Below are 14066 nucleotides of genomic sequence, written 5' to 3'. Positions count from 1 at the left end.
CTGCAATAAATCTCTGAAGAGTCTTTTCTGTGTCACCTGCAATCAAAATCACATCAATTTTTCACAAAGAGCTATGTCACTCCTTGGAGGACATACCAAAATCTAAAGGGTTGGGTTGAGAGGAGATATTTGCATTTTCTGTTTCTCAAAGGAAACATGGCTTTAAAAGAAACTGAAAAGTATTTATCTACTCTAAGCGCTCATTGTGCACAGAAAGAAACGGAGGCTCAGAGGAGAAGAGGAAAGGGCGTTATTAACAAATATTGCCTCAGTGCAGCACCAAGCCAGCCCTGGGCACTTCTGGGGGAGGATCTGGAAGGCCCAGGAGAATGAGTGTTAGAAAATAGAAAGAGAAGAAGAATATAAGGCCCCGTCTCTACACCACCATACCATGAATTTCCACCAAATTACCCAGTATGGGTGCAGCCAATATTAAGGTTGTCTAAACAGGTTATTGAAACCTGGAATTCTCAACCATAGTGGAAATTCCAGCATTTACTGTGCTTTTTTCCCAGTTCAATCATCAATTCAGTGGGCATTCTGTACCAGGGACTACACGAGACCTGGAGTTCTCCCAAATAAAGATCTCTATTACCACGTGTGCAAACCACATAAAGGCCACCAGAAGAAAAGCGCCCACAGATAAGATGGAATTACTGAAACTGAAAGCAGCCAAAGAGCATATATTACTAGGAAAAATGGTGCTCCTATAAATGGACTCATGGACATAGAAAGCAAACTGTATTTAGCAGGCAGGAAAGGAGGGATTAACAGATACAAATTAGTAAATATAAAATAAATGACAAGGACCTGCTATATAACACAGGGAACTATATTCAATTTCTTGTAATGAGTTATACTAAAAACAATCTAAAACATATGTATATACATATGCATATGTTTATAACTGAATCTCTGCTGTACACCTGAAACTAACATTGTAAATTGACTACACTTAAATAAAAAATAATTTAAAAAATAAGTAAAAATAAAAGCAACGCCATTAAGAAAAAATAAAAGAACACTCTAATCCCCTTAGCTGTAGGTGGTGGAGAATTCTGGTTGCAAACACCAAGTCCACTGGATCACTCCAGCAATGGCTGTCACTCTTTCTGACCATCAGAGAGTCACTTGTTTCACTGAGGTTTCTTTTCTCTTCTGTGAAAGGCTACAGCTGCAACTAACGATGTATAGAATCTCATCATTCACAAGCCCAACAAGTAGTGAGGACTTCCCATGGGCCAGGCTCTGGACAGAGGAAAATATAGGGTCCGAAATATATTCATGGGTAGAAGAAGTTTGTGCCATAAAGACGTTAATTCTTCCTGTTTTGATAGACAGATTCATTGCAATTCTGATTAGAATTCCTACCAGATTTTTCTTGGAATGTAACAAGTGAATTTATGGTCAAGATTAGCCAAGAAATTTCTTTAGAACCACCACTTGGGAGGGGTGGATAGGTCATTAATTTCCACTGCTCTTTCTGAAGTGATAAAAACGTTCTGGAATAATAATGGTTGCACAACTGTGAATATGCTAAAAGCTGCTGAATTTTACCATTTAAATGGATGGAATTCATGGTGTGTGAACTATATCACAATAACGCTGTTATATGAAAAAATATTTCTTGACAAATATTTTTCTTTTTATACCACTAGTCTGTCCCACAATTTAAGAAAAACAAAAAACCAATACAAACCAAACTGTGCCAGGAGTTCTTTAGGACTGCAATATCCCTGGGTCTCCAAGGCCTCTGGTGATGCTGTTCCTGTTAACACACACTAGCTGGGCTGGGCTAGTTAGGGACTGTAACTGTCTTTTTAAAATCGACGGTCACACGTTTCACCCTTGGAGAGGGAAGGAAGGAGGATATCACAGCTTCATGCCTTCAGCTCATTTTTAACAGAACCAAGTCCTGCTTTCACCACTGTTAATCCCTCTCACTATAAAAACACGTGACATCAACAAGCACCGCCATCATAACACCTGAAAGTGTTCAAGGTACTTACCTGCGGCAGAAACACTGAGGGAGGAGACAGAAGCTTGCTCAGCACTGATGCTCCCTTTTCCCGACTCCACCAGGTGAAGCTGGGCGCTACAGCCAGAGGCTCTCAGCCCGGGGAGCAGCACACACGCCACTGAGCTGGTCCTGAGGGAGGGTGAAAGGGAAAGGAGGGCAGCCCTAGGGGGGAGGGAAAGGGGGGGTGCGGGCTGCAGCCCCGCTCGGAGGCCAGCCCCAGCACCAGCATAAGCCGCCCGCTCCCGTCCAGGTCCGCAGACCACGCCCGCCCGGGAAACAGCCCGCCCATTGGTGGGGACGGGCAGGCGGCCGAAGAGAGGAAGCCCGGGAGGAGAGGACTCGCGGGCCGGAGAGGGGAAGGGGACGCCAGCCGTGGACTGAGGGGATCCCGGCTGCGTGAGAGGTGGCAGGCGCACACCTGGACCTGGACAGCTGTGGCCGGGGCGCCGGGGCAGGTGGTGCTGTCAGAAGGGTCTGGCCAGAGAAATTCAGCTGAACACGGGCTGACTGGCGCCCTTGGGGGCTGTGAAAGGCGGATCACCCTCCCGAAGCCGCCTGAACCCTTTCCCGGGAGCCCCCCACCTTGCACTTCCACAGCCAGAAGCCCCGGCCCCAGGCAGGAACCAAAGGCCTAACGGGCGACGGAGTTGAGAAGCATTTGGGGCCAATCCCCGGCTCGGACATGGAGCTTCGAACCAGCGGACCACCAGGCACCGACAGCGCATGCGCAGGAGGGACATGGATCCTCTCTGGATTCTGCGAGAGAAGGTGGGACAGCGAGGGAGGGAGAAGATGGGAGCGGGTGGAGAAGAGGGGAAAAGTGGAGGGATACAGATGGACAGGAAGAGCAGAGAAGGGATGGGTCTGGATAGGGGAGTGTCGTAGCGGAGTTGGAGAGAAAAAGCTTTACCTCTAGGGCACCCTGAGATGGCAGACCTACCTCTGTACCCTTCTGTAACCGTTCAAGTCCCGCAGCTCATGTTTTACCTCCCTGATCCAGCCCTCCATCAGATGCTTCTGCAGAAACACTACGGGGATCACACCCGTTGCCCCCATGCAGAGCTGGGTTTTCTGTTGCTCTGAGAACCAAGCACCCGCAGGTGTTGTCGCTCAGAACTTCCTTGGGAAGAGCACATATTCCCCTTTTACACGCTGGGAAACAGGCAGGAAGGATCACTGCCTTAGCTCCACTGTCCCAGGTGTTGGGCTGGGGGGAGTGGTGTGGTACAAGATCAGAGCCCCAGACAGAGCAGACTGCCTGAGTGTTGGTGCATAGTCCCCATCCCTCCTGGGTAAACCATACCCCACCCTAGTGGAAACATCAAGGGCTCACAGTGGTTTCCTGGGGGTGGGAGAGCTGTCCTCATGTGAAGGAAAATTCCAGCTGGGCTAACAAGCTAAGTCACAAATCTAAGTGTGATAAGTGTCGGTTTACTGATCTAAGTTCTGCTGGGCTACCTCGTAAATCTGAAGTTTAGTGTCAGTTTATTGGCCTAACAACCTAACTCGTAATTCCAAGCTCAACAAGTGTCAGTAACGTGATCTATTACAAATTGATAAGCTCCAGTGTACTGATTCCTTGCTTTTTGTTCTTTAAGTCTTATTGGCTAATATCCCCTTACTTGTATTGAAGTATTTAAAACCTCATGTGCACGTCTTGGAGGTGCTGAGAACTTCGGAGCAGAAGCCCCTCTGAGCCCGCCGGCATAATAATTCTGAGTACTCCAACACTCCGATTGGTGCTTGTTTCTTGGCTGGCCTGTTTCCATAACACTCAGCTCCAGTGCCCAGCTTTCTAGGTAGATAGGAGTGTTACCAAGTCCAAATTCATTCTCCTCAGTGCAGGACAGGCCAATAAGTTTGGAAACCAGATGTTGGGGCTTGGAATAGCAAGTTTCTGTAGACCTAGTTGGCAAACTAATGTTCTGGAAAACCATCTCCCCAAGTCACAATTCAGGCTCCTTTCCTACGCGCTTGGTTGTTGCAAACTTCTTAGTGTAGGAATTCCTTCTTGTTAGAATCCTTTGTTCTTACAGCTATCTGCGTGGGTCAGATCCCTGTAAATCTCCAACAAAACAAACGTTATTTTCTATTCTGCAATTTGCTATCTTTTAATGAATGAAAAAGTGTTAAATATCCTTAAAGGTCAGAGCTTCAGAATAAGCTCTCCTGTGTATTTCAGGCTCTAGGCAACAATTTTTTACAAGCAAGATGAAACCTAGGAGACAGAGCATAGGGTTAAATTCAAAGGAACAGATCTAATATGGAGTCAGATTTGTTCTGTCATATTACCCGGGCAGAAGCCACTTGAGGATTTAAATCTCTTTAAGTTAAAAATAACTAAAATTTTAAAGGAATTTACAAACATAGGTGGGAATGTGCAAAGCATATCTGGAAAAGCACCCAAAAGATAGTAAACAGTGGCATCTCCAGACAGGGCTGAAAGAACAGAGGATGAGGGAAAACTTCTTTCACTTGTGTATTTTTGTGCTCTGTTTGAGTTTTTTTTAAACCATTTCCTTGTATTTCTTTTTCAGATAAAAGAAATGTGTAATGGAGCAAAGGAGTAATTAGCTTAGCAAATACAGCAGCCATGGAATCACTAAGTCATCACTTTTGATTTAAGCCAGAAAGCATTTATTGACTCTCTCCAATGTGCTCAGTCCTGTTTTAAGACTTCTTTTATATTATTATTATTATAATAATACTATTATTATTTCTAGTACTATTACTATTACTATTATTACTATTATTTTATGAAATAATAACATGGTATACCTCACCCCTGCCCATGGCTGGTGGAAAACCAACTGAGTTTTTCTTGAGCTGTTTTCCAAGGAGTAGAGATGAGTTTATAAACAGAACACATCTTCAGGGCAAAACAGGCAGTGTGAATTACCAGCAGGCCAGACAGCAATGAAGGGTTTTCAATAGAGGCGCCCAGAAGCTGAGAGAGAAAGCCTCCAGGACACTACAAAAAGCTGCCCAAACTGCCATCTCCATGGTACTACTGAAATAGGAAAGAACAAATCTGACTCCATATTTGATCTGTTTCTTTGACTTTAACAAAGCCAAGTTAATATGCTCCGGTCTTTTCATGGGTTATGATGTCACAGAGGAAACGGACAGGTCAACAAGGAACCACTCTGTCGTGATCACGGAGCCGGGGAAAGGGACGGGCTGCAAGATGTATGAAGCAGCCGCAACTGTGCCCGTGCTTCTAGGCAGGTATCCAAAATCGCCTCGACAAGGTGTCAAACATTTGTGCCCATGTCCTCATCAACAGACATGTATTAAAGACAAATGGAAACATATAAAAGGCCAATACCCTTGCTGGGTACACCGTCCAAAGAACAAAGTCTCAGTTTGAGAACTGGCCATCTCGGTTCCATGGGATTCATTCTTGGAGAACCTTAAAAACCACTCTTCTGTCCTCAAGAATTGCTGCATATTTGTCCTATCTTTGGCTCAGGGATGCAGCACGTTCAAGTGAACTTTAATGTCTGCACAGATTTGACTGTCTTTCTCCAGGTTCATTTGTCCATTCCAATGAGGCCTGAGCTAAGTCCATCCTCTGTAAGATCTATTCCCTCCAGTGACAGCTCATTGAGCCTGCAATTAAAAGCCAAGTGAACAAGACTGTCCTCAGCTAAAAATTTCACCCACCCTTCACTGTTTTCTTAATCTCCTCTCCTGGCTAAGTGCAACAGACTAACACCTCCCTCCACCAAGATTACCAACTATGTCATTTTGTCTCCCCAAAGAGAAAGTAAGGTCCATAATAGAGGAGACAACTACATAGTCACCTCTGAATTCGTAGCATATAGAAATGTTAATAAATAGAACTATGATCATGGCTTCTTTCCTTTAAAACCTTTCTGGTTATTTGAATGAGACCTTGGAAGGGAGGTGTTTGCTGTCCAGTATCTTGATCCACAAGACTCTGGAGGCCTTTTTCAGAATGGCTGTTCACTGATTCATTCAAAACACAACTTATCAATCAAGGAGTAGCTGTGCTTTTCTGCCAGGTGTTTGTGGTCACTCTAATGCCAGAACAACTTTAAACTATATCCTTACTTTGGATTTGTTACTTTTCCCCTCTTCCAACAAAATTGAATTTCCTTATTTTCTTGCCTTGAGGAATTCTTTTTTTTCCTATTTCACCCTTTAGTAAACCAAGATCCTCAGGATGGGCTTGGCCCATAATATGATCCCCCATCCAACTCCTAGTGTCAGAGGCCTGGGGCTCACATCCTGCCCTCCTGTCAAGGCAACTGAAAATCAGTTCAGGATCGAACCAGCACCCCAGGGATTCTAAGGCTCGCATATCTCCCAGAAACCCTGCTTTCTCATTTGTCTTGGCTTCTGAGAATTTCCCCTCACTTTCTTGACAATTAGTTGTGCAGCTTGAAAGATGAGGAAGGAAGGTTTTATTTCTTAATCAGCATTTTAAGGAACTTATGTAATGAAAGTTTTCACGAGTTTCTAGAACCCTCCATTGCCGAGATAGAAAACACACTAGACATTTTCTAAATTTAGCTCCCATGTGCATTTTTTCTTTGTTTTTGTTTTCTTAACTGTTAACAGACATTTTTTAATTAAAAAAAAATAAGGCCCCAAAAAGGATAGAACACTGAAGGGGCAATCAAAATTAAAGGGCAAAGACAGAAAAATGATAACTACTCTACAAAGTTAATATAATACATACACTATGTATCAGATCAGCAATTCTCAGTAACAGCTAATTGAAACATGACCATGAGGTAAAATTTCTCTCCTGTCAGGACATGGCCAACAGAAAATACAATTAAACCAACAAACTAATATCCTAAGTCTGGCGAGGTACAGAAGGCTACAAGCTAAATGTGTCTTCTTCTGGAAAAGAGAAAGACACACCAGCTCTTTTCTGTGGAGCCTGAGCCCACGGGAGGACGGTGAAGTGAGCTCTGTAAGTACCCAATTAGCAAACTGAGTGATGAATAAATAGACGTGAGCTTTGATGACAGAGGTGATACTACTATTCATTTGTCCTGTAAAGTATAACTTCCGTTCAGTGATCAATACTTCGGTGTCCTCAGGAGTTGACATTATTCGAAAATGCACAGCCTGGGCCCAGACCTCCTCTTTCAGCTCGTGACACTGCACTTAGATGTCACAAGGGCACCTCCAACTCCACCTGCAAAGAGCTGACTTCACGGTGCTCCTCCAATAGCCGTCCTGCCCAGGGCCTCTGGTCCGGGGCTAAGTTCTCCGTGCCTCTCCCAACTCAGACCCATCACTCACAGATGTGAATGGACCCCTCCTTCAGGGCCCAGATATCCTCAGACACCGAGTCCCACCACCCACACCTGACCTACCAGATACTCACTGTCACTCACTCAGCACTGACTCTGTGCTGGGACCATGCTGCACACTGCAAACGTTATCTCACTGGATCTCCACAACAGTCCTGGGAATTGGGTACATCACTGCTTCAATTGATTAGATAAATTGTTTCACTTCCTTGAGTGCGTCATTCAAACTGACACGGCTACTGAGCCACAATCCTGGGCCTGAAAACAACTTGAAAATTGAACACTGCTACACCTCGCAGCCACCCTACTCTGACTCATCACATCACCTCCTGCCAAGCCTTCTAAATGTTTCCAAGCATTCTACAAGACAAATGTGAACTACGAGAGCACCCCACTCTCCAACATAAAATCTGTCAATGATGGTCCACTGCCCTTAGGAGAAAGCCCCACCGGGCCTGAGCACAGCCCAACGGCCCAGCATCCGCGTTCCCTGCGCGGCCGCGCCTCCTCACCCAGTACACAGCTCTACACGTGCCTTCTCTAGGACAGGGATGCTGACCCCACACAACCCAGGGCTTGTCTCACTTGAACAATGATCACCTTCTTCAGTGTTCATCTTCTTCTTTGCTGACCCTCAGAAAAATGTTTTCTCATGATGAATCAATATCTTTTTCCTTATAACTTCCCATCATTGATAATGAGCTCCCCCAAAAGAGAGAAGACCTAATTGTCTGTCTCCTTATCTGTAAAGTGAGATTAACAAGGAAATATGTGAGGTTTTATGAGAAATAATATTCATGTGAGGCTGAGGGACAATTCCATCATACAATAAGCACTCAATATGTGCTTAATTAATATTAATAAGATTATATTGCATTCCAGCAACCTTCAATCAATTTTTAATGACTTTGTCCAACAGACTACTGACAAACTGTTGGACGAACCACTTTGAGCAGATCAGCACAAGCGTACTGGGATAGGTAAGCGCTGACTCCAGTTGCAGCTGCAGCCACCCAGCACTATGGGGTAGGGGCAGTTTGCTCAAGCTCTTACATGTTGCTTGAGCATTTAGTTGTCGTTATTGATTAAAGACAGGTGTTCTTTAGTCAAAGCCCCTGAAACATAAATCTTCAAAGATTGATGCAAATTAGGTTTCAAGAACAACACTCTCATTAGAAATTATTTGAAAATCATAGTCTTAGCTACTCCGCACATCAAAAGGGCATGTTCTTAATGTATCTGACTAAATACACCGAAAGGGTTGTTTAAAAGAAATTACGATGAAGCCATCCTGAATAAGCTCCAGTATCATCTGCACAAAGCCCCACCCAAGGGTCTCATTTCACATTTCCACATAGGTGTTCAGGTAGCTTAACTTGGGTCTTGGTTTCTTATAACACGGGGTGGGGAATTGTTGTGGATAGATTTAAGTAGCAAATATATAACTAGGGTAATTGCTGTTAAGGAATTCTAGAAATAAGAAGATTGATATATAGTCCCACCCATAAGAAACTCAGCATTTCCAATTACAGCAGCATTAAAAATAAAATGAGAGATACATTTAACAAAAATTTACAAGATTTGTACATTGAACTTTTTGAAGTATCACCAAAATAAATTTTAAAAGATCTACATATATGGAAGACATCCCATTTCCATGGAATGATAGACAGTATTATTAAAAATATTAAGACTCCTCAAAATGATCTACATATACAGTGGAATCCCTATCAAAATTCCAGCTGACTTCTTTGCAAAAATTGAAAAACTGATCCCAAAATTAATATGGACGTGCAAGGGGCCCAGGATAGCCAAAACAACCTTGCAAAAGAAGAGTAAAGTTGGAGGACTCACTTTAAAAGGTACTAAAATGCTATAGTAATAAGTCAGTATGTTGCTGGCATAAGTTTGGATAAATAAATCTATGAGACACAATAAAAACCCATGGGGAAAAACTTACATTTACAGACAGTTTTCCACTAGGGGGCCAAAAACACCCCATTGAAAGAATAGTCTATTCAACAAATTGTGCAGGGACAGCTGGGTGTCTGCAGGCAAAAGAATCAATCTGGAATCTGAACACCCATATTTTATATAACAAATAAAAATTAAAACAAAGTAGATCACAGACAGAAATGTAAAAATTAAACCTATAAACTTTCTAAAAGAAGACACAGTATAAACCTTTGTGGTCCTAGGATAGGCTTTGGTTTCCTGGATACAATACCAAGAGCACAAGTGATAGAAGAAAAAAGCAGATAAACTGGACTTCATCAAAATTAAAACCCTTTTCTTACAAAGGACATCATCAAGAAAGTGAAATGACAGGGGAAATGGGTATCTCAAGTCAGAGAGTGCTTGCTTAGCAAGAAAAATAAAATAAATCATTACATCTAACTACCTCCCCTGTAAAGAAATTGTTTTAATGTTTAAAAAAATATAGTGAAAGACAATGTGCAGAATAGAAGAACAATTTTGCAAAACATGTATCTAATAAGAGAGTAGCATCCAGGATATATAACGAATTCTTACAACTGAACAATACAATAAAACAGACCCAATTTTTAAATTTACCACGAATTTTGATACATATACAAATGGCCATTAAGCATATGAAAAGATGCTCAACATCACTAGACAAATCAAAATCAAAATGAGATCTCATTTTACACCCACTAGGATGGTTATTACCAAATCACGGACAATAACAAATGTCGTTCAGGAGGCAGAGAAACCTCATATGCGGCCAGGGGAAAGGGACAATTGTGCAACTTCTTTGGAGAAGCCTGGTATTTCCTCAAAAGCTTAGAGTTATATGGCTCAGCAATTCCATTCCTATATGTAGAGTCATCCCTGAATACCCTTGGGGGGTTGGTTTCAGGAACCCCACACCCTGGATACCATAATCCAAGGATGTTCGAGTCCTTTTACAATCAGCCATCTGGATCCATGTAGTGGAAACTACAGATATGGAGGGCCAACTGTACAGCCAACAGAATGAAAACATATTCTCATAAAAATTTCACATCAATATTCATAGCAGTATCATTCAGAGTAGCCAAAAGTTACTAACAATATCCATCCATCAATGAACGGATAAACACATTTACCAAGAATAGGCCCACAAACTTTTGGTCATTGAAACTTTGGCAAAGGAGGTGAGAACATACAATGGAGTAAAGACAGCCTCTTCAGCAAATGGTGCAGGGAAAACTGCACAGCTGCATGTAAATCAATGAAGTTAGACTACTCCCTCACAGCATACACAAAAATGAATTCAAAATGTGTTAAAGAATTAAACATATAGACAAGACACTATAAACCTCTTAGAAGCAACCATAGGCAAAACATGTGACATACATCTCAGCAATGTTTTCCTAGAGCAGTCTACTCAAGCAATAGAAAAACAACCAAAAATATACAAGAGGGATCTAATTAAACTTACAAACTTTTGCACAGCTAAGGAAACAGTAAGCAAAACAAAAAGACTACCAACCTATGGAATGGGAGAAAATATTTGCAATAAATGAAACTGCTAGGGGCTTAATTCCCAGAATATGTAAACAGCTTTTACACTTAATAAGAAAGAAAAACAAACAATTCAATTCAAAAAATGGCAGAAGTCCTAAAGAAACATTTCTCCAATGAAGATGCACAAATGGCCAGTAGGCACATGAAAAAATGTTCAATATCATTATCAGAGAAATGCAAATCAAAACTGCAATCAAATATCACCTCTCACCAGTCAGAATAGCCATCATTGAGAAGTTCACAGACAATAAATACTGGAGAGGCTGCGGAGAATTGGGAACCCTCCTACACTGTGGTGGGAATGCAGTTTGGTGGAGCCATTGTGGAAAAATGTATAGAGGTTCATCAAAAGACAAAACCTTGACCTCCCAGATGACCCAGCAATCCCACTCCTGGGCATATATCCAGAAGGAACCCTAATTAAAAAAGACACCTACACCCCAATGTTCACAGCAGCACTATTTACAATAGCAAGACATGGAAACAACCGAAATGTCCACTGACAGATGGCTGGATAAAGAGGTTGTAGCATATTTGTCCAATAGACTACTATTCAGCCATAAAATAATAATAAAATAATGACATTTGCAGCAACATCAATGGACATGGAGAATGTCATTCTCAGTGAAGTAAGCCAGAAAGAGAAAGGAAAATACCACATGAGATTGCTGACATGTGGAATCTAAAAAAAAAAAAAGAAAGAAACAAAAAAATAAACTTATCTACAGAACAGAAACAGACACAGAGTCACAGAAAACAAACTGTGGTTACCAGAGGGGGGAGGGTGTGGGAAGGAATAAATTGGGAGTTCAAGATTTGCAGTTACTGAGTATGTAAAGAATAAACAGCAAGTTTATACTGTATAGCACAGGAGAATATATTTAATATCTTATAGTAACTTATGTTTAAAAACAGTATGAAAATGAATGCAGGTATGTTCCTTTTTAACTGAAGTCTTGTGCTGTAGACAAAAAACTGACACAACATTATAAACTGACTAGACTTCAATGAAAATATTTTTAAATAGACTAAAACCAAAAAAAATGGAAAAGGATATTATCAAACAAAAAGAATAAAGTACTGATTCAGGCTACAATATGGATGAACCTTGAAATTTTATGCTAAAATAAGCCAGACACAGAAAGCCAAATAGTGCCCTATAAGGTGAACTGTATCTAAGCGTTTATTGTACTACTGTAAATTTTCCAGAGGTTTGAAATCTATCAATATCAAAATAAAATGTATTATGCATTAAAAACGCTTCCTCACAGGAGGGCTTTAATTATTAAATGCAGAAACGCATATAAAGCTCTTGGAAAAACAATTTGCACGTCCACACACAGTCACTGCTGTCACTGCCACTCAGAGGGTGGTGACAGCGCTGATGAGAGCTGCCTCCACTCGCTCCCCTGCAGAAAGGAGTGAAGGCCTGAGCTCTGACAGGCAGGGTGAGCGTGAACCTGAGTCATACACAGCCACGTTCCAGACTCTGCGTTACCCAACTTTCTTATACAAACTGCAACATGTAATGTAAACACGCTAGAGGGATGTATCTTACAACACAGGGAATACAGACAATGTTTTACAGTAACTATAAATGGAGCATCTATTGTACACCTGAAACTAATATCATATTTTAAATCAGCTATATTTTTATGAAAAATTAAAAAATATTTTTAAAATGCTATCACTTTAATATTCAATTCGGTTTTTAAGTTACTACTAAACAGCTCAGAATGTATAAAAGCATTTAATTGTGCTGTTTGCTTACATATTTATTTACATTCAGCCTCTTGCTAAAAGAGAATTTAAACAATTCTGTTAAACACAGCTTAACAACCATAACAACAAAAATGCAAAACGGAGAGTGAAGAGAAAATGGAGATTCAATACTTAAATGAAACCAGGGGGAGATAAACTCATAAAAATGGATTCCATTAAGTTAGGGCAAGTGTTAAAGGCTGACTACAAGTTCAGCTGTAAGATTCTTGGCAGCTAAAGCAAAAAGAAAATGATGAAGGGGCGGGTGGTAGAGCATGTGCTTAGCGTGCACGGGGTCCTGGGTTCAAGCCCCAGGGCTTCCACTAACAGATAAATACATCTAATTACCTCCCCCCCAAAAGAACCCCAAAGAAAAGATAAAGAGAAATTTCTTTCCCAAAAAACCCTGATATTAAATTTGGGTTAAATACTTAAAAAAAGATAAAAAGAAAAATAAAAAATATAAGTGACACTGTGAAGGAAAACCCCAGCTGGGCTAACAAGCTAAGTCACAAATCTAAGTGTGATAAGCGTCGGTTTACTGATCTAAGTTTTGCTGAGCTACCTGGTAAACCTGAAGTTTAGTGTCAGTTTAATGGGCTAATAAGCTAACACGTAAATCCAAGGACAACAATTGTCAGTAACGGGATCTGTTCCAAATTGATAAGCTTCAGTGTACTGATTCCTTGCTTTTTGTTGTTTGAGCCTTATTGGCTAATAGCCCCATACTTGTAATTAACCCTATAAAACCTCATGTGCACGTCTTGGAGGTGCTCAGAGCTTTGGAAATGAAGCCCCTCTGAGCGTGCCAGCTAAATAAATCTCAGTACTACAACCTTGTGAGTTGTACTTGTTTCTTGGCTTGCCTGTTGTTTCTATAACAACACAAGCGATAATGCCCGTGAGATAAATCTGCGGAGGTTGCTGTCAGGTCCCCATGTCTCACGTAGGAAAATCTGAAACATTTTTCTTATCATTCAGGGTCATCATAGGCCCACCTCACACCTCCCACCTTTAAATGCAGGAGCACAGGTAGGGCCCGACCTTTGCTGTCTCTGTGTCATCACAGTGAGACAGGATGGAAGGGGGAAGAGCACAGCCATTCAAGGAAGGCCACAGCAATTAACATCAAAATGTTAAAGGATTTAACCCCCAATAGGCCTTGAGGCTCAGGATGAAGAGATTTAACTTCTAGCAGATCTTGAGCTTCAGTAAACATCCATTGTAATAGTAACTTGGTGAATAACATGCCCCAGGCAACATGGCAGTCCCAATGCTAGCCACAAAAGGTCAAAGGGTGGGAAATGGCCAACTCCCTGGGAATCCTAGCCCCTTGCCCTAAGGCTGGTCCTTCTACTTATTAGCATATGAAACCACCAAGCCCAAGAAAACAAGCAACACAGCGCCACCTCGCAGTCACCACTCTCTCTCCCTCTTTGGGGAAGGCCCACAATGTGTGG

General features: G+C 41.7%; 1 protein-coding gene across 1 annotated transcript in view; it reads right to left on the bottom strand.

Moving 5' to 3' along the window:
• Window positions 1–14066, bottom strand: part of LOC140688317 (uncharacterized) — a 141632-nt gene that overhangs the window by 78629 nt on the left and 48937 nt on the right. Inside the window, exons 10-12 of the mRNA XM_072946941.1 lie at window positions 2603–2776; window positions 2010–2149; window positions 1700–1847 (exon numbers count right to left, since the gene is read on the bottom strand). Of these exons, the coding sequence (XP_072803042.1) occupies window positions 2096–2149; window positions 2603–2776 (228 nt within the window). The 3' untranslated portion in view covers window positions 1700–1847; window positions 2010–2095. The remainder of the gene's footprint in view (window positions 1–1699; window positions 1848–2009; window positions 2150–2602; window positions 2777–14066) is intronic.

Source organism: Vicugna pacos, chromosome 22, assembly GCF_048564905.1.
Source record: "Vicugna pacos chromosome 22, VicPac4, whole genome shotgun sequence".
NCBI classification, from domain to species: Eukaryota; Metazoa; Chordata; class Mammalia; order Artiodactyla; family Camelidae; genus Vicugna; species Vicugna pacos.
This window is presented reverse-complemented; position numbering and strand designations above follow the sequence as displayed.